Consider the following 18665-nt stretch of genomic DNA (forward strand, 5'->3'; position numbering starts at 1 on the left):
CTTAGTTAGCAACCTTCTTCCTCTTGCGGTCAGGCTGCTTCTGCTCGTCCACCCCGTTCTCCTCCTCGACCTTCTCCACTGCCCGGCTCGCTTTCTTCTCCTTCGGCATCTTTCGACCCACGACGCTGATCTCCATCTCGTCCTACAGTTCCACGGTCAGACACAGAATCCAAAATTGAAGGGAAGATAAGACCCCACCGCGAGATCCCCGGGCACAATCAATCCCGGCAAGCCCCAACTCCGGCGGAGGCGCGGGTTCTGGCGCATATAATCGCGATAGGCCGGCGCCCCGGGTCGCAGCACATTGTCGGCAATGACCAGGGCACCGTCTGTCTTCAGAAGCCCCAATTCCTCGGCCACCTGGACATCTGCCGCGTACAGCGCCTCATCGTGGTCCATGAACAGCAGGTCAACCCCCTGGTCGCCGAGGGTTCCTTGCTCATGCAACCGACGCAGGTTGTGGGCGGAGGCGCCGACGACGACCTCCACGAGATCCTGCAGGCCGGCGAGGCTGACGAGATTCAAGGCGACGGAGGCGACCAGGGGGTCGATCTCAATGCTGAAGAGCCGGGGCTGAGCCTTACGGTTCTCCTCCTCGCCCGTCTCAAGATCCGCATTGTCTGGGTGGTCCTGCGTCCAAATCTCCTTCAAGATACTTCCAAACAGGATGGCAGAATACCTAGTTCGGTCGGCAAGCCACTCCCCAATCAGCAAGCTCTCTCTTTCATGACAATGACGAGCCAACCCTCAACTTACCCAACATATCCCCCCAACTCCACCACCACCCTGGGCCGGTGCTCGCGCACCAAGACGGCCAGCTTGCCCGCTTTATCCGGACCAATGTTGATTAGAAAGTCCTCCTGGGCGGCGAACTCGTCCATCACCTCCAGAATGGCGGCCGGAGAACCCCGCAGTTTGGTGTCCAGCTCGGGATGGGCGTAGATGTGCTTGAGAAGGGTGATCTCGCGCCCGTCATGAGACTCAACGATCTCCGACTCCTCCAGGCCCGCCATCTTGCGGAGGGAAGGGTATTTGGTGAAGATGGGGGGTTCCTCGGTGTCTGGCATTCTTGCAGTGCTTGAGGGAAGGGGAAGAACTTTGGGTAAAGGGATTGGAATAGTGGATGAGATGAGAGAGGTCGGGGTTGAGGGGGGGGGTTCTTATCTAGTTGGGGGCAGATTACTCAATTGAGGTGGTGGAGGTATGGTATGGTAACTGTGCTGTTATCTGTACTGTACTGTAAAGAAAAGTATCGTTCTGTATTTTGCTTACATGCAAAAATTGAAATATGGTTTTAGAAAATCTCCATTACTAGTCCTATCCATGTATGGACCATGTATGTATGCATTGTATAGAGAGTCTATATCCTGGTTTCTCGCCTCGGCCTTACATGACCACCACGCATTTGCATGGAGTTTGGACCAAGTTTCTGTCACCCGGGCAGTAGTGGATCTCCCTGGCACGCAGTTGAGCATTGAACTCGCAGACATGCTTCTGCTGCCAGGCCAGATATTTCTTATAATGCTGAATGCACAGAACTAAATGCAGGTTCTTGGTTTCCCTGGTTCTCTTAAACTTGAAGAAAAAAGCATCCCGTCCACGATCCGGTCTGGGACGTCATCGTCGCGCGATTCACGAAAATAGCATACCACCAGACCACTCTCTGAGCCTCGCTAGCATAGAAAAGAGACGCGTCGGGATATTGGGTCCGGAGCAGCTGGAAGGCCTCGTGGAGGCGTTCCTGCCCGCGCTGCTAATTTTTGTCCCGCACGGCTGTTGCTGTTATCTGGATCACCTGGCGCTTTGGTGCGAGATTGATGAGTCCAGCTTGCGGGAGCGCCATAGTGGGTGCAGCAGCTGGGATCGTATGATGAGGCAGACGATGTGGTTGGATGAATTTGCTGTGGATCTTTAATTGATAACCACGTAACTATCTGGTTTGTATTGCTCAATTGGTCGGGAGTCTGGTGGATTTCAGGATACTATAGACACGCGAGGATGGTGCCCAAAATATGAAAGCAACTGTCTTGTCTTTCGACCCTCTTTGTACTTGTGGCATATCTTCATTCTCTATGTCTACTCCAACAAAGTATCTTGTTCGCCCACAACTGGGTGGGATTGCTGGGCCATGGGTGAGCAATTCGCTTTGATAAAGAATCTATGCCGTGGCAAAGACTGCCCTATGTTCCAGACAGCCCACTCCTGAGACCTCAAATCGCTGACAAGATGGCATATGGGTGGATCCTATGTCATGTGCGCTAGGTGCCTCAAGTGTATATGGATGCCTCGACGGAATATACCATGCTGCTTCAGAAAGATTCTTTCGACGGGTATACTGAGTTCCACTTGGTGAAACCGTAGAATACCAAAGCAAAGCCGAACCCCCCGCCTTATTCGAAGCCAGATGATGGGGATTCCGAAGGTGGCTTCTGCCTGTCACGGAACTTCGATATCCCATCGTCGTGGAGATGCCCCGTTCTTACTCTGTTGCCATTCTTGTCCAGGAACTGGAAGGAGATGGCCTTCTTCGGGTCGGTCGGATCCTTGTGAGATTGGCGAAGCTCGGTACCTTGCATAGCGCAAGCCGCTATGCGAGGATTCTGTCAAGAGTTTGGTCACATTGAGGCGAGATGGAGGTTCTAGCCCGGGGGCGGGGGGGTTCCATAGGAAGCCAACAAGGTACAACATACGCGTGCTTCTTGTTCCTAGCAATACTCATCGGCAAGTGTCGAGTGCGTCTAGTTCTTGAAGTCACTCAACGTAATCTGTCCAACGGAAGAGATGAATAGCGGATAACAGTTGCCATGGTGGGAGACACTGCGCAAGTCAAGACGGATATTAATCCCCGAAGGGGAGAGACCGGTCAGGTCAGAAGATTGCAGAACAGACTGGTTAGGCTTTCTCAAGGGAATAATGGGAAATTGCGGTGGGACTTCTGATCAGCCGTAGACTTCTGATCCCTTGATATAGCCCCGATTGGTGGCTAGCTTGCTTTTTCTGGGCGCTTGTATCATGACAGCGCGAATAGATAGGACGAGGCTGGCGCTAAGCCAAGGGATCTTACCTGTGGCGATCTTGATGTCAGCAGAAAGCAGGGTAAGCCAAGAATGAATCTATAGCCAATGTGATAAAGGAAGCATGTTTCGTTGAAACATCAAAATAGCCACGGGTCCCCGAGCAGCTGCTTCGCTGTCTTGCGTTCCTCTGGTAGCCACTTCAGCATTGACATCATGAATTGGATGAACTCCGCCTTCTCTTCCCCTGCGAGTCGCTTTTTTAGGCTCCCTAAGGAGATCATTGGCACAACTGCTTCTTCATGGGCAACCCAGGCGCCTAGCAAAACATGTCAGGTGGACAACTTCAATTAGGACCGCAAGCTAGAAGGGACTTACCACTAGGGTCAAAACACTGTTCGGTCGTTTCACTGCGGCGAATGAATTCCTCTGGCGGCGGCCCGATCAAGGCGACCATACGTGCCAGATGCTTGAACGGGTCGTGGCCGCCTTTGGCATCGAAAGTATCTTCGAACAAATGCTCCCCTTCGAAAAGGTCCCATATCTGCCAACTGACATTAGCACGCTGAGATGTTAACAGCTGCATAACTTGGCCCGCACTTACCAAGCCTGCCAGGTTCCAGATATCGATGGCGCTTCCCCAAAATCAGACAGAATTGGGAGTCCATAACTTCTATCTGCAGACGGTCGACGGAGCCGACTCTGATAGATCATACAAGACTCATCAACCTGCTTTCGAGGGCTGGGATCCTCTGCTTCGGCTCTCGCAAAGTCCGCCAGCATGCCGTCGTCCTCGAGACTCAGCATTAGGTTGTCCGTCTTGATGTCTGATAGTGAGTTAGTAATAGGCAGTCTTGCTTCTTATTGGGGGTGAGGGGGGGTATTGGTGCGCACTACATACCAGTGTGGATGACATTAGCTTCGGTGTGTAAAAAGTCCAGGGCCAGAAGCAGACGCTTCACCGTCATTTTGAGAAGAGGCAGGTTAAACGGCCTGGAGTTAAGCCCCATCATTTCCAACAAGGTCATGTGTTGCCCGGCAGGTCCGTGAAGGTCGAAGGAATCATAAAGCTCGCGGATCAGCGCTTGACCTGGATGCGTAGAATTGACTCTGGCTAGATGCTCATAGATCTTAAGCTCGCGACCTGATGCGGTCGGAAATGATGGCAGCGATGTAGACACCTTCAGCACTTTATACTGGTCGTTCCTGGGTGTAGATCGACTTGTTAATTGCATGCACGCTCACTGGGAGAAGGGTCGTTCCGTCGGAACGCACTGGAGATCCCGGCATAGCCAGCTTGTGGAATACGCCCAATAGCCGAGCTTACCGGTAACCAGATACCGGGTCTCGTATACGTCGCCAATCTTAACGGGATAGTAATACTCAGGTTTATAGTAGGCCAACGTCTCCTCTTCGACGGGCGTGTCAAGAGGCAGAGTAGTATACGCGATCTTGGATAATCTTCGTGAAGAAGATGGTGATGACGATGATAGCCTTTGCCGAAGGGAGCTGCCCCATGCACTAAATCGTCACGCCATGCCTTGATAACAACGTTGGCCAGTGATTAGCGACCTTGTCGAGGAGGATTGAGAGATTGAGAGATTGAGAGATTGAGAGATTGAGAGAATGGAAGTGGATATTGGTGCTATCCTCGAACTCATAAGGGAGAAACAGGAGTGTAGATTAAGGAAATTAGTTAGCTTATCGTCACGTGGAACTTGCTCCTTCCCCAGGAACGGCCCGTATATTCCTTATCTTTAGTACACTCTTCGTCGATTGACCCGCAAAATGTGGAGGTGCTCAACAACTGGGTCAGCCAGCGTACAGGAGTTCTCATTCCGAAGAAGCATCTTCAATTCCAGTAAAATGAATCATTTTGCATGGTTGTCCGTAGAGAATAAGTCATGTCTTCCTATTGTGTAATCCATGATACTTAGATTGCCCAGCGATCATGTGGAAGTGGACAGGGTATATTTGCTTCCTACTTTCCAGACTTTCTTAATCGACTCAAGGTTAGTGATGAATGGTTGTCACATTAGCGACAAGTAATTTAGAACGGACTCAGCAGCATGTTAGACTGCCTTTTGTTGCAGCCAGCTTTGATACTGGTGTATGGGGGAGCACAAGATGGTAATCTAAGTGGGGGCAGCGGCAGGCTTGGGCTGTGCATCACTGCATAACTGGTTTAGTCATAACATGACGCAAGCAACGAGATACGGTCGGTCCGTCGGTCGGACGTCAGCAGGCAGCAACAAAATACAGTTACAGAGCTACGCAACATTGTGGGGATAAGATGATAAAATATAGCCATCATACAGGCTCTCCGTTAATAGTGATTAAGGTTTTCACGCTAGTTTACAGTAAATCTCTTCAACGGCGCTTGCCCAAAAGCGAAGACGTCAACGTCTTGCTGGCGCTACCTGAACTCCATGAACTCCGTGGACCCCGTTGGTCTAGAAGTTTCCCATGATGATGATGCCTGCGCCGTCCATGCTGCGCGGATTTCAAACCCTTCAAGATTCGTTTGCGTCGTCCCGGCTTTTCGAGTAAATCTATCGTCCAAGCTAGGGTTAATAAAGACTCCCAGCTCCATCGAGCTTCGCCGACACCGCCAGCGGGTCGGTCTTGGGGAGAGAACTTCTGATTAGCAGCCAGCTGCAAGGCCCTGCCCGTCGCATCGCGTAGTGGACGCGCCAAGGCTGGGTTGCACGCTAGAAGTCTGGCAAGAAGCTTCGTCCGGAAGACCGTGGGGCGGGTCGATGCCGTCGAAGTTGACAGAGTCGGGGTCGAAATTAACCATAGAATCAAATGGAAATGCTGATAGATCTCCTCCGTCGAGAAGGTCAAACGCGAACCCGTCTTCAAGGACTGAAGAATCCGACCCAGCGGGTGAATCACCGCTGAATAGGCGGTTGAAGTCGTCGTCAGAAAGAGGAGCTGCAAGGTCATCTGCAGCGTGAGGTTCCACGTTTGGGCCGAGCTCAAACAGCGAGAGGGCGCTTCCGTCTCCTTCGAGGCCAGCGACTGACACTGCAGGTCGCACAACACCGCTGCAGGATGTTGTGTCAAGTCGGAGGACTCAGCCAGAGTGGAAGGCCGGAGAGTGGGGGAGTAGTCGGTGTAAGGAGAGGTCGGGAAAGGAATTCGGTCGAGGGGGAGTTCGTCGCGCTCCTGCTTAAACAGGGTCGGCGTAAGGGTGGGAGAGGCCGAAGCAGGGGAGCCGGGCTTGGGAGTGTTGCCACGGGAACCCCTGACCTCGGCGGATAGTTGAGCGACTTGTTGGTTCAGGCGGTTGTTTTCGGCTTCCATCTGGGTCAAGCGCTGGAGAAGGAACTGGTTCTGTTGCTCCATCTGGATTTTCTCGTTTTCTAGTTTCTCCATCTCGAGGCGCTTGCGCTCTCGAGATGTTTGTGCGGCAGCCCGATTCCGAAGAACACGCTCGATGCGGCGCTGCTCCTTTTCGTCCTCCGTCTTGGCCCGTTTCCTAGATTCGTACGTTAGTATCATCATACTTCGATACTTCGGACGCCCTTGCATGGAAGAACATACCTTGGAGGAAGGTTGGTCTTAGGGACTGGCAACTCCTGGCCCCATGACTTTCTCTTCTTCGCAGGCTTCTTGTCCTCTGACTTCGTTTCGGCCTTGACGGTGGGATCATTCAAGGAAGTGTCCGCTGGGGAGACGGTGAGCATGGGAATTTCCGGAGCCGGCGAGCCAGCCAACGATTCCACTGGGGAGAAACCGCCTTCCATCTTGCAAAGGCGATATGTTGATCTGTCTAATCGTAGACTGTATGGGTCACGAAAGTAAGGTGATGCTCAATGCTCAGGAAGGCGTAGCTCGATCACGTCTCTTTTTTTTTGCCCAGGTCACAGGGACAGAGGCCACGGTGTCATCACGGTACAAGCCGGGTCGGGGGAGGGGGGGGGGCCAGGTGGTTGACCAGCAACGTTCTGGTTGGTTAGACCCAAAACGGAAGCTGGGGGAGGAAATGGGAAGAGGACAACTGTCCACAAAGGTAACGAAAGTAATAAGATGGAGAGGGTTGACTGCTTTCAGACAGTTCGAATGAGAGTGTCTGGGAGAGGGAAAGATTGCCTCTTTAAAAGGCCAGCGTGGTCAGTTGAGGGGGCGTCTCCTTTTCGCAAGGGGGCGGAGTCTCCCTTCGTCAGCCAAGTACCCGTACCGTACTGTAAGATATGTTGGAATTGGGATATGCTCGGCAGAAATGTACCTGGGGCTACCTTGGGGGCGGTGTTTGGGGCCGTATGAAGCCGTATGATACCGTAAGCATTACCTACAAAGCCGGGCTGGAATGGGAGGCGGTACCAATTGAACCCCCCCTGAAGGTGTGAACTCGACCAACTTGAGGGACTTTGGGGGAAACTCGTACCCCCTCTCGACTCCTCTTTCCTTCATCCACTTTCCCATTCCCTTTCAACCTGCGACACGCTCCGGTCGAGATTGTGGAACCCTCTTCCGGCACCCCCTCTTCATTATCGGTGATCGGGAAATCTGATTGCTCTACCCTCCAGGTTTGGCCCCGCCCCCCTCTCCCCCCAATGCCATTTTTATCCCTGCTCCGGACGGTCCTGAGATTCTCTGCCTTTTGGCCCGCTCCGCCTCGCTGACGAGAGCTGCCGTTGCGAATCAGTAAGACATGCTTGCTGACTCTGATGCTCCTTAGCGCCTCCGCAGGTTCGTGTTCGCTCGCATCACTTCTCATTGACTCGACTACGCCATCATTAATACTTGCTATTGAGATTCCATCTTTCGCTTTGTCCAGTGCACCCGAGACGTTCCACGGTTACGCTCTGAAAGAACCGGGCAGAGAGTGGGAAACACCTCAGCTCAGTGGTGCTAATGGCGTGATCTGGAAGACGCATGAACGCAGATCTCCACCGGGCCGTACTAATGACTCCCCCTGTCTGGGCTCGGCCGTTGCAACTTCCGTGGTGAATGCAGTCTAGCCAATTCTTCGAGCTTCTGTGCCCGAGTGACTCTATCATTGGTGGATCACACTCTCCTCTCCGCCATGCTCCCCCTCCTCACCCCTGATTCGGCTTGTCTGGAATTTGGATCTCAATTAACCTGCACAAAGGAGATATCTCCTCTCCGCAATTTATCGTCGGAGATTATTGTGAGCCATTTAGGGGCGTTCTTTGGGAATTTTTCCATGACAAGGGGGTGCGTTCGTGTGCAGTCTGCGAATAACATCACGGACTAGGCACTGAGCTACCTCTCAATTGAGTGACTGATGCTCACATCTGGTGGTTGATTGACGGCCGGTCACGTTCCCACAGCTGTTTATCGCGTGCTGAGAAGGATTAAGAGGTTCACCTTATTCTTCCTTCCTCAACTATGTGCCGGCTCATGGATCACATGACCTCTATCTTCGGCTTTTGTTGACAGGACAGTAGCTCATCGTCGTCGCATGCCGTCGTCGCATGCCGCTCTCTCACAGGGCTCACTCATCAAGTCCCCTATCGCATTCCCTTCCCCTTAGGATTGCACCGTATATTATATCTACCCAAGGATGCCCAGCTCGTCCCTTCTTCGTCGAACACCATGCCACAAATATCCTGCGAACCTCTCTCGTGTCCCATCATCAAACTCGACTCAACATCGACGTTATTCAGTCGATGTTCCTGGCCCGCAATGCCCCCGCACATCTCGATATAAATAGCCAGACAGATCCCTAGAAGATCTCTGACGATCATCCGCATTATTCGTGCTTGATCAGCTACGTTACGTGTGCTGCCAGTGCAGTGCATTCATAACGCCGTTAGTCTCAGTGAAGTTTCAGCTCTTGAGGAGCGGCGCCATAGCACTGCCTACGCGATTCGCCTCCTCCCACGTCGTTGACTCAGAGGCAGCGCGTAAGAGCGAGGAACATTCGGTGATGTTATACCTTTCAGGAATTTCCCAACGCAGGCACTCGTATTTCCGACAGCGGCCTCGGGTTCTGCTTGGCGGCTCGTATTCTTACTCTACGCGAGCATGCTGTCCGCTTCATGACTTCCACACTTTTAACGTGTCATCGGGCATCCATGTCGCGATGCCTTGCTTGCGCACGGTGGGCAAGCGTACAATAAACGCGCACGAACCCTCCCTGCGATAGCATGGCGTGTGTTGAGGTTTCGTACCTTGTCAGCTCGACGGCTGCGGGGGTACCAGCCAGTTAGCAGATCTCTCTCGTCTGTAACCTTTGACTCTAGAGATTGGGTCTCAGGATAATTCTGTCCTCCGCACGTAGTCTATTCCAGCTCTCATTGTTAGTTGCTCTGGGTAATCCTACTATTTCCAAAGTACATTACATTGCCATTTACTGGCATGTGTATGCAAAGCAAATTGGCCATTGTCAGAAAGCATGGACTCTGTCAGACGGGTTCAAGTAAACGATGCAGTCCAGGGAGCACTTCACATGGTCAAATCTTTCCACCATGATAAAGCATGTGGTGCACTCCAACCTGTCGAGGGGAATGGAAGTTACATTGACTTGGTTCATCCGGAAATCCTCATCTGCTGCCAGACGAGGTTGAGGACTAGGCTGTGAATGCACATAATATATAGTTCATATTCTTGCAAATGCCCCGTATAAGTGACTACATGCGACTACGACATTTAGAGAGCTGTTGTTTCTTGCTCAGATTGTGCATTGTTCAATCCAGAATCCCTACGATATTACCTTGGCGGATGCATGTAGCGGATATATACCTTCACCTCTGGATTTGGCTAATCTGGGCCACAACTCTCAAGTATTTTAACCATAAACCAAGTACTCAATCACATCTAAAGAATAAAGAGACTTAAATATTTAGTATTTCGCCTGTTCCAACCCGCAATATACTCGGTACCAATCTCCACTCAGTAGACAAGCCTCGAGCTCAGCACAATCATTCGGCCAAGACCTTATGCCACAATATGCATAGATATGACTAATCAATACACACAATCACCTTGTTCCAACTCGACTATTGTGACTGGTCGGGGCCCCAAGGCATTTTGGCCTAAAGGTTCATGCTGTCATTGATATTGATGTTTGCCAACGAGCTGCTGCATTTACTGAAAGCGTCGAGTCATGACCATGTCATGCTTGGAGTCGTGTTGAAGCGATAGAAACTCCTTTCATTCCTGGCCGAATCTTACGACCCGCTACATAAGCATGACATGCGCCGAGCCCATGAAGAATTTACACCACGCAACGCATGAGACAGCAAATGGAAAACAGTGGTTCCGAGTTGCCCCTCTTGAGCCATGTTGTCCAGTGGATGACGGCGATGCGGCGAGTTGTGAAGGAGAAGGCGATGTTGCAAATGCAGGCTACTTTTGTGAGTACGAGAATTGTTTTGTTGATGTTACACGACCTTTCGGCACCACCGAAGCGGCGAAGACATCGGAGAAAGCGGGAGTTCCGTCGGCTTAATAGTGGATCGAGAAGTTGGAATGGGGCTTGTCCGATGTGTACTCCGTATAGTAGTATAGATAGAGCTCTGATGGCGAGCTGCGAGCTGGCCCCAGGCAAGTTGAGAATGGTCAGAGCTCCATTCTATTTTCGTAGAACTGTGGGATCAATGCTTCCCTTGGCCGAGCTATGATTCGAGACTGGTACTGCCAGATCAATCGTATACCACCGCTCCGGAAGCCAGAACATGGGCGCCATGGCGCAGGCAAATGGCCCGTATAGTTCGGAATAGCCATCCTATTATGCAGCCGGCGGCACTAATTGCCGCGGACTCGGATGGGCGATAAGCTCGGACGGGCTGGGGCCGTTCTAGAAGTTGGAAATAGGGGGCTGAACTGCTCGAGTTGCCCACTCTCGGACAATAGATCTCAATAGTTAGTCTTCGATCTACTCCATAGTCTGACGCGAAAGAGGAAAATTTGGACCCAATTAGACGTATAAACCTCTCGATGATCAGTGCAGTCGAATCAGGCATCTATGCATGGGCATGAAGCTTTTCCCGGTAACCAGACATAGAGAAGAGGCGATTCTCCGCAAAAATAGAATTGTGGATTCGACGACAGAATCTACAATCGTTGACGACGACCAGAGATGATGATATTCATGACGCGGCGAGAATCAATCATAGTTTTGCAGGTCGAATGGTGGAACAAACCTCGCAAGCCACCAGCGCTTCCACAGAGGGAGAGGTTCTAGACTACCATCACGTGATACAAGGGGACTCCGCGATACCTCCCCGATTGGGAACCCAAACAACTTGCACTGCACTCAGCACGGGCACAGACACTGCACTTCCAATTCTCGCGAGTCGCCACCACCTACCATCCTCATTTCCCTCTTTCACTCTCCCCCCCCCCCCACCCACTCACACACCACCCAAGTTTATCCAACTAATCCGGCATTGCGCGGTCGGAACTCAATTCACAAATCAGAATTTATCCACTGATCATGGCCACCATCCGGCAAATCCTACACTCCCCATTGGAGGGAGCCCTGGTGCCTCACTGCGACATGCAGTGCTCATTTCCTCCTGCACAAGGTGCACCACTGCACAAGGGGGCTTCAAGCCACCCGCAGGCGAGGCGCGACTGTGGTGAAACCGCTGTGTGCTGTTGTCATCTAACCGCAAGCTCGGTGGGGTCGATCAAGCCACAGCCAGTCCTGCTTCCGAAGACCATCCCGACCACCACAATGAAGACAATATAAACGATGATAAGGGAAGACGGTCAATCCGAGACGGGATTGCGAAACGGACCAGGGTGATAGACAAACCGACAGACACACACAAACACACACACACAGAGAGAGAGAAACAGAGGGGTGATGAGCTGTCAGTCACCCGTTTCGGCTGATCATTCTACGGCTCCGGTGCCTGTCTTGGTTCCTATTCACTCATAGTCTTCGGCTGGGATCCACCGCGGCCATTTTCTCCCCCCCTCCAAGGCACGCTTTCGTTGCCAATCACTTTATCAGTATTTCCCGGATGAAGTCATGGGCGGAGAGGGAGGGTAAGACATTCACAGACTGTCAGTCAATATCCCACCGCTATCTCCCCACGATTGTCGCTCTCTAAACAGTCGATCATCTTTAAAAGCTTTCCAAACCAACTTCGCTTTGCCTGGCTAGACTCTAGACCATCGAGGATTCCAGACTTATTTTTGGTTCCGCCGCCCACGCCGTTGTTTTCTTTGGGTTCCTCGCGCACTCCACCCACTGGTCCGCCGGTTCCACGCTTCAAAAGCTTTTTTGCCTTTTTCCCTTTTTTCTCCGGCTACCCCCTTGTCCTTCTCCAGTTTTTCTCTCCTCTTGACGTTTTTCGTTCCGTTTGTGCCTGGCGGCTGTTCTTGTGTCTCGTGGATCTGCATCTTCCCTCTTCCCTCTCTGTTCATATCTTCCCTCCCGTACATACTTCACTTCATACTGCACATACCCGATAGAGATCCCGGTCCTTGCAGCAGGCTGCTTGGACTATTCAAATGTCCGAACCACACCGGGAAGGTGCCTCCTATGAGCTGCTAGATCGCGAGAACAGCTTCGAGGGTCACGATACGGTAGCTCACAATCCCAGCCCCCAGACCACCCCCAATTCTCCTACCTTCCCTGAAGAGGTGACCTCTGCACCACCTCCCAGCGACACTCCGCACGAGACGTCAACGACGAGGCCGACTCGAGTCCGATTCCGCTCAGTGAGCAATCATGGCGAGAGTGCACCGCAACGGCCGCCTATGCCCCGAGCAGACTCCGATTATTCCGTACGCTCGCTTCAATCCGTCCATTCTATGATGCCCACATCAGATTCCGCCGATCTTACCGAGTACTTTCCCGGAGATGGAGAGCCTGGACCCGAGATCGAAGCCCGCGCCTCCCCACCTACCGACGGCGACACCCCCAAGTCTTCCATCGAGAAGGAGGAGCAACCTGCGCATCCGATGTCCGCTCGAGACCGCTGGAAGCACGCCAGCAAACTGCTACGGCAGAAGACCGTCAACCTGGGCGAACGTCTGGGCAGACCTTCGGACGACGACGGTGGTGACCTCGGCGCAGCCATGCTACCCGATGATTTGGAGAGAGGACTTGGACCAGCACTGCCACGCCGTGGAGGGGAGGAAAAGGATCCGTTCGACATTCACAACCACGATCGCGATGAAACACTGCCGCCCCCTAGCGCAGAGGCCCATAGACTGGTGCGCAGCATGACGCAGCATCACTTGCGCAACCGCAAACCTAAGTCTGCTTACGCACGCTCCGGAACCAGCACGCCCGACGAATCGAGTCGACCGGACTCCTGGTATGGGGGAGCCACCCCGCCCCGCCCTGGTGCGGGCGGCGGTGGTATTCTCTCGCAGTTGCTGAAGCTCCATGCCGCGCAGGCGAAAGATAACATGTCCGTCACGGACTCGTCCGACAATGAATCGGTGGCCTCGTCGGGGACCGCTACCCCGCGACGGGACTTTTCGTCAGGGACGGCGACTCCCAAGAAAGAGAAGCTGAAATGGTACAAGAAATCGAATCATCACTCCACCGCCTCGCTGGTGTCCGCATCGATGAACCTCAGTCGGGCGAGTCTGCCGGCCTCTGCCGATACGCTGGTGATGCTGCCGCAACCACCGAAGAAGGGGAAGAAGAAGTCGCGCAAAACCCGGCTGGAGGACGAAATCCGCGTCACCGTGCATATCGCCGAAATCCTGGCGCGGCAGCGTTACATCATGCAGCTGTGCCGGGCGCTAATGCGGTACGGCGCCCCCACCCACCGTCTCGAGGAGTACATGCAAATGACGGCCCGAGTCCTGGAAGTCGAAGGTCAGTTTTTGTATCTGCCGGGATGTATGATCATGTCCTTCGACGATCCGACCACCCGCACCGCCGAGGTCAAGTTGGTCCGAGTCGTGCAGGGGGTGGACCTGGGCCGGTTGGCGGAAACGCACAACGTGTACAAAAATGTCGTCCATGATCTTATTGGCGTGGAGGAGGCTATTCAGGAATTGGATTTCATTATGAAGCGGCCTCCCCGGTTCAACAAGTGGATTCTCGTGCTGGCCTACGGGTTGGCCAGCTGTGCCGTCGGTCCATTCGCTTTCGAAGCCCGCCCGATCGACATGCCCATCATCTTCTTCCTGGGCAGCCTTGTCGGACTCATGCAGCACGTCCTGGCCCCGCGCTCCGTTCTGTACTCCAACGTGTTCGAGGTCACCGCGGCCATCCTGACCTCCTTCCTTGCCCGCGCCTTCGGGTCCATTCACCGCGGCAAGAACGCCGACGGCTCTCTGAATTACATCTTCTGCTTCTCCGCGCTGGCGCAGTCTTCCATCGCTCTCATCCTCCCGGGATTTATGGTTCTCTGCAGTAGTCTGGAACTGCAGTCCCACCAGATGATCGCCGGCTCCATCCGCATGGTCTACTCGATCATCTACTCGCTGTTCCTCGGCTACGGTATCACGGTCGGGACGACCATTTACGGACTGATCGACGGTGCGGCCAGCTCGACGACCACGTGCCCGAACCAGGATGTCTACGGCAGCAAGTACACGCAGCACTTCGTCTTCGTCCCGATCTACGTCATCTTCCTCGCCATCATCAACCAGGGCAAGTGGAAGCAGGTGCCGGTCATGATCGTCATCGCCACCTGCGGCTACGTGACCAACTACTTCAGCACGCTTAAACTCGGCTCCAGCTCGGAGGTCGCCAACACCGTCGGCGCCTTCACGATCGGTCTGCTGGGCAACCTGTACAGTCGCCTGTGGCACGGCCACGCTGCCACGGCCATCCTGCCCGGTATCTTCGTGCTGGTGCCCTCCGGCCTCGCCTCCTCGGGCTCATTGCTGTCCGGTATCGAGTACGCCGACGAGGTGCGCGAAAACCTTAAGAACGGGACCAGCGCCAGCAGCACGACCTCGGACGCCAGTATCTCCAGCCTTGGTTTCGGCATGATCCAGGTGGCCATCGGTATTACGGTGGGACTGTTTGTGTCTGCCTTGATCGTGTATCCCTTCGGCAAGCGTCGGAGTGGATTGTTCAGTTTTTGAAAAAATCGCACCTTGCGTGTCTCTCTATACCCCCTCTTTGTGCTGTTTCCTTCTTCGTCAGTCTCCAGTATTGTTTTTTTTGTCTCGTCGTACAAAGTCTGATCAACCCCCTCATCATTCTTGTATTTATGTGGCCCCTCTCCCTGGTTTGGTCGATGTTATCCATGTTTGCATGTTTGCATGTTTGCATGTGTTTATGAAGTGCATTTAAGCAGGCTTTGCATTTTCCTCCCCTCTTGCCTTGTTGTTGATTTCTTTTCTCTTCTCGATTCTAGACGGTTTGCTTTAATTTCGGGGTGATATCTTAATGTTGCTGTGCTGCGAGGATGTTCGCCCAGAAGGGGAAAAAGAGCAATTTACTGGTTTAGATTGTTCCAGATATTCTCTATCTTCTAGATTTATATGTTGGCATCTAGAGCTATACCTATTCTTTCGTTTTGAAACTATACATTACATTATTCGTTTCTTTGTGTATATCATGCTTGATTGGTATCTTTTCCTGGGATCTGATATTATCTTTGGGATTTCTTACTTGAAGAATCGTAAATGTAAAAGTAAACGTCAAGGAAGTGAATTCAATGATGTGGTGTGATCACGGCCATAGCGAGCGGTCGCGACCGTCTCCTTACCGCGTGGCTTTCGATCTTGGAGGTTGCGTTGCAGCGGGTGAGCTGAAATAAGCTTGATAATTGCGATCCAGGGGTCTCGCCCATCTCCACCACAGTGTAAGCTGTATACCTACGTGGCGATGGGTTCTATCATAAAAATTGAAGAATAAAGGCCTGGAGCATTGCTTCGGCACCTACAAGTATACTGTTGGCCTGCACTATATATACGACGACAAGAGGATCTATTTACCAATACCCATTTCTCGAAACTGCATGAGTGCTAAGGAAAGTGTTCAAATGAAGAATCACTGGCTAATGTCGGGCAGGAAGAAAGACAATATCAAACCCCGAAAGAGGAAATAAATCAATGAGTCTAGATGTGCTGGTATGCATTAAGATGCGATGATTACAGTGACAACCACAATGTTTTCGAATAGGACACAGTCCAAGTGTTGAGGACCTCAGTAAGCCCCGACATTCCCTACTCCGGTGACACACCTCTTTGTGAGTCGGATGGAAAAGGGAGTCGGATGGTGAAGCTCGTAGGTCCAAAGCAGTGCGCGGCCGACTGCTCAAGCCCAGCGGTCGCCGTGGTTCCAGGTGTCCGAGAGCAGGCCGGCATCCCCCAATGAGCCCTCCACCGCGACACTCTCCGTCGCGGGAGTAGGTTGGCTGGACAGGTTCGACGCGCTTTGAAACAGGGTATCTATTGCAGCAGAAACACGAAAGACTTATCAGCATTCTGCACAGTTTTGAATATCACCACCCCGTATCCCCAAAGTCAAAGAGCTTACCAGTAGTTCCAGCCCCAAGCCCACTGCCACTGCCACCGCCAGCTGCCATCTCCGCTCGCCGCTGGCCTTCCGGATAATACCTCCCACCGGGATGGAGAGTCTGCGAAGTCTGAAAAGTGTGGGAAACCGCGAATCAGAAAAGAGAAGTTTTCGAACAACACGGAAATGATGTCTGTGTGTGTGTGTGTGGCCTTGTTTGCAATCATACCGGCGAGGGGGCAGTATCCCACAATCTGTATACTGTACATTGCTGCCGGCCCATCTGATAATCTTTTTCTGGTGTGTATGCTCTTCGCACCCCTCCCTCGTGTTCCCCTCCCAAAATATAATAATTTGGCCCCACCCGAAATGATAAATACAAGAACAGAATTCACGAACTGGTACTACTGACTTCTTGAAATTCTTCCCCCTTGATCTCCACCTCGCGATCCCGGATGCGCCGCATCAGCGCCAGGAAGTTACTCTCCCGGAACTTCTGGCTGGTGTCGTGCTTGAGACTGTCAACGAGCTGGCCGGCCGTGCGCGCGAGCGCGTCGGCGTCGTGGGCTTGCGCTTGGGGGTCGGTGCTCTTTTCCGTGGGCGGGATGGTGTCGGAGCCGATCTTGATTTGCTCGATCGGGGCCTGTTGTTCGGTTGTGAGGTCGGCGGCGGTGTCTTGATGGGGCGTGATGGTTGTTTCTTCTGCGGCGACGGTCTCGGTCGCTGTCTCTTGGGATGCTATCGCTGCGCTGGCCTGCGCGAAGGCGGCCTCGAAGGCGGATTCGTCGAAGGTTGCGGTTGGTGGTGGTGCTGCTGCTGAGGATAGTTGGGGAGCGGGTGTCGCGTGCCGGGGATGAAATCCCATGAGGTGCATTCTTCTGTCCCCGGGCCTGAATGAGGATTCAAAGTCTTTGGTGTGAGCGAGTGGGTGATCTTGTTGCATCGTGGGCTGTTGTTGATGTTGATGCTGAAGAAATTCAGTGTGCCAACCCTGTTGGGAGGCGGAGGAGAGCGGCGCATGCGATACGTTAAGTTGTTGATGGTGTACTGCCGATGGGCCCGCGATGTTCAGTCTTTGAAAGTCGGTCGCCCAATTCGGCGATTCCGCGTCACCGGCGAGGGGGAAGTGAGGCGTGGGGGCGGCAAAATGAGTCGGATGTTGGAGATCGCGAAGTGGTGCAGGCGCGAGATTGGACTCGAAAGCAGCGAACTCGGGGTCAAGGATGCCTGTGCTGGGATTGTGATTCCGGAACCCCTGACAACGACAACGATGAGGTTAGTAATGTGACTTTGGCTCAGACGGCTAAAAGGCTCCATACCTGAGAGGGTGCCTGCCGTGAAGTCAACCTATCTTGCTGAAGGGTCCGATCGGTCGAGGCATGTTTCTGAAAGTTTTGAAGCGCGTTCGAGGGTCCACAGAGAGCGTCACTCATGATGTCGACCGAGGTTGTGCCTGCGTGGGCACCGGAGAAGCCAGATAAGGCGCGTTTGAATCTGGAGTGGTTGAATTGGCTAGACGACGAGAAATGACCTTTGAAAAGAATATAAGAACCAGCTAGATATATGCAGTGAAGCTCTCCTTCTGCGTTAACTGTCTGACCTCAAGGTTGCAAGAACAGCGCACAAGCTTTATGGCAGACAGGCGAGTTCGGAGGACAAAAGAGATAAGATGGCGGGCGTGGACGGTGGGGTAAGGGTAGCCCGTTCATGCCGAGGCCCCCTCTCTCACGTGCCGTCCGCTTATGTCATTCGCCCAATTCTCGGTCGCCAGGATTGTCTGTGAACACAGTTCACATGAACTTTTCTTTGTGTACACGTGGAACGTTCCCGCGGCACGTGATGCCAAGCCCTTTATATAAGCAGGAACGTTCCACACGACCCTATAAATTACTGTTTTTTATTATTGAAATTCAACTTCCTCTTATATTTCTCCAAGTTCATTACACACTTTATTTCAAGCACTTACCAAGTACTTTATAAGTACCTACCAAGTACTTTCTAGACATGGATTTTCATGAAGTTATTGAACTTAGTTCTACGGAAGAGGAATACTCAACCCAGGTAATTTCCTAAGTAGTTATCAAGTACTTAGAAATTAATTTATATCTAGGAACCGTCACCATTAACCTTTCTGACTCAGGCAAAGGCATCACCTTTAACTACTCAGTTTATAGAGTATATTGATGATCTTCCTGAGTATCCAAAAACTGCACTATGTGGATATACATATGTAGTTCCATCACATGGACTTTCAAATACTGAAGTCAGCGCTCTAATTAGTG

At 52.5% G+C, this 18665-nt stretch overlaps 5 protein-coding genes across 5 annotated transcripts; 1 reads left to right on the forward strand and 4 right to left on the reverse strand.

The window, feature by feature from the left end:
- Position 1: 1 nt before the first annotated feature.
- Positions 2 to 1067, reverse strand: ASPACDRAFT_47550 (O-methyltransferase; the record flags this gene model as incomplete). The annotated part of the gene is made up of 3 exons (XM_020201984.1): positions 2 to 142; positions 199 to 679; positions 757 to 1067. 3 exons carry the CDS (start codon positions 1065 to 1067, stop codon positions 2 to 4), a joined length of 933 nt encoding a protein of 310 aa, XP_020052000.1.
- A 2087-nt stretch (positions 1068 to 3154) lies between these two features.
- ASPACDRAFT_54973 (uncharacterized protein) lies at positions 3155 to 4864 on the reverse strand (the record flags this gene model as incomplete). Its single annotated transcript, XM_020202942.1, has 7 exons — positions 3155 to 3333; positions 3393 to 3558; positions 3619 to 3649; positions 3700 to 3841; positions 3916 to 4220; positions 4290 to 4475; positions 4779 to 4864. The coding sequence occupies 7 exons, from the start codon at positions 4862 to 4864 to the stop codon at positions 3155 to 3157; spliced, it is 1095 nt and encodes a 364-aa protein (XP_020052001.1).
- A 441-nt stretch (positions 4865 to 5305) lies between these two features.
- On the reverse strand, positions 5306 to 7046 carry hacA (transcription factor HAC1). The gene is made up of 2 exons (XM_020205953.1): positions 6564 to 7046; positions 5306 to 6498 (listed from the first exon to the last, which is right to left on the reverse strand). The coding sequence occupies exons 1-2, from the start codon at positions 6764 to 6766 to the stop codon at positions 5385 to 5387; spliced, it is 1317 nt and encodes a 438-aa protein (XP_020052002.1). The 5' UTR covers positions 6767 to 7046; the 3' UTR covers positions 5306 to 5384.
- Positions 7047 to 12455: 5409 nt separating this feature from the next.
- Positions 12456 to 15002, forward strand: ASPACDRAFT_35784 (uncharacterized protein; the record flags this gene model as incomplete). Its single annotated transcript, XM_020200154.1, has 1 exon — positions 12456 to 15002. One exon carries the CDS (start codon positions 12456 to 12458, stop codon positions 15000 to 15002), a length of 2547 nt encoding a protein of 848 aa, XP_020052003.1.
- A 741-nt stretch (positions 15003 to 15743) lies between these two features.
- pex20 lies at positions 15744 to 18054 on the reverse strand. The gene is made up of 4 exons (XM_020196931.1): positions 17703 to 18054; positions 16796 to 17638; positions 16405 to 16513; positions 15744 to 16316 (listed from the first exon to the last, which is right to left on the reverse strand). The coding sequence occupies exons 1-4, from the start codon at positions 17814 to 17816 to the stop codon at positions 16183 to 16185; spliced, it is 1200 nt and encodes a 399-aa protein (XP_020052004.1). The 5' UTR covers positions 17817 to 18054; the 3' UTR covers positions 15744 to 16182.
- Positions 18055 to 18665: the final 611 nt, after the last annotated feature.

The sequence above is a fragment of the Aspergillus aculeatus genome (genome assembly GCF_001890905.1).
Source record: "Aspergillus aculeatus ATCC 16872 unplaced genomic scaffold ASPACscaffold_19, whole genome shotgun sequence".
In the NCBI taxonomy this organism is placed as follows: Eukaryota; Fungi; Ascomycota; class Eurotiomycetes; order Eurotiales; family Aspergillaceae; genus Aspergillus; species Aspergillus aculeatus.

What these genes read in the sequence shown, in the direction of transcription:
- pex20 (XM_020196931.1), bottom strand. Translation starts at nt 17,816, where the DNA reads ATGAGTGACGCTCTCTGTGGACCCTCGAACGCGCTTCAAAACTTTCAG. An exon ending in CACGGCAGGCACCCTCTCAG is followed by an intron (nt 17,639 to 17,702) that starts GTATGGAGCCTT and finishes TGTCGTTGTCAG; the next exon opens with GGGTTCCGGAATCACAATCC. An exon ending in AGGGGGAAGAATTTCAAGAA is followed by an intron (nt 16,514 to 16,795) that starts GTCAGTAGTACC and finishes CACACTTTTCAG; the next exon opens with ACTTCGCAGACTCTCCATCC.
- hacA (XM_020205953.1), bottom strand. Translation starts at nt 6,766, where the DNA reads ATGGAAGGCGGTTTCTCCCCAGTGGAATCGTTGGCTGGCTCGCCGGCT. An exon ending in AAGACCAACCTTCCTCCAAG is followed by an intron (nt 6,499 to 6,563) that starts GTATGTTCTTCC and finishes GTACGAATCTAG; the next exon opens with GAAACGGGCCAAGACGGAGG.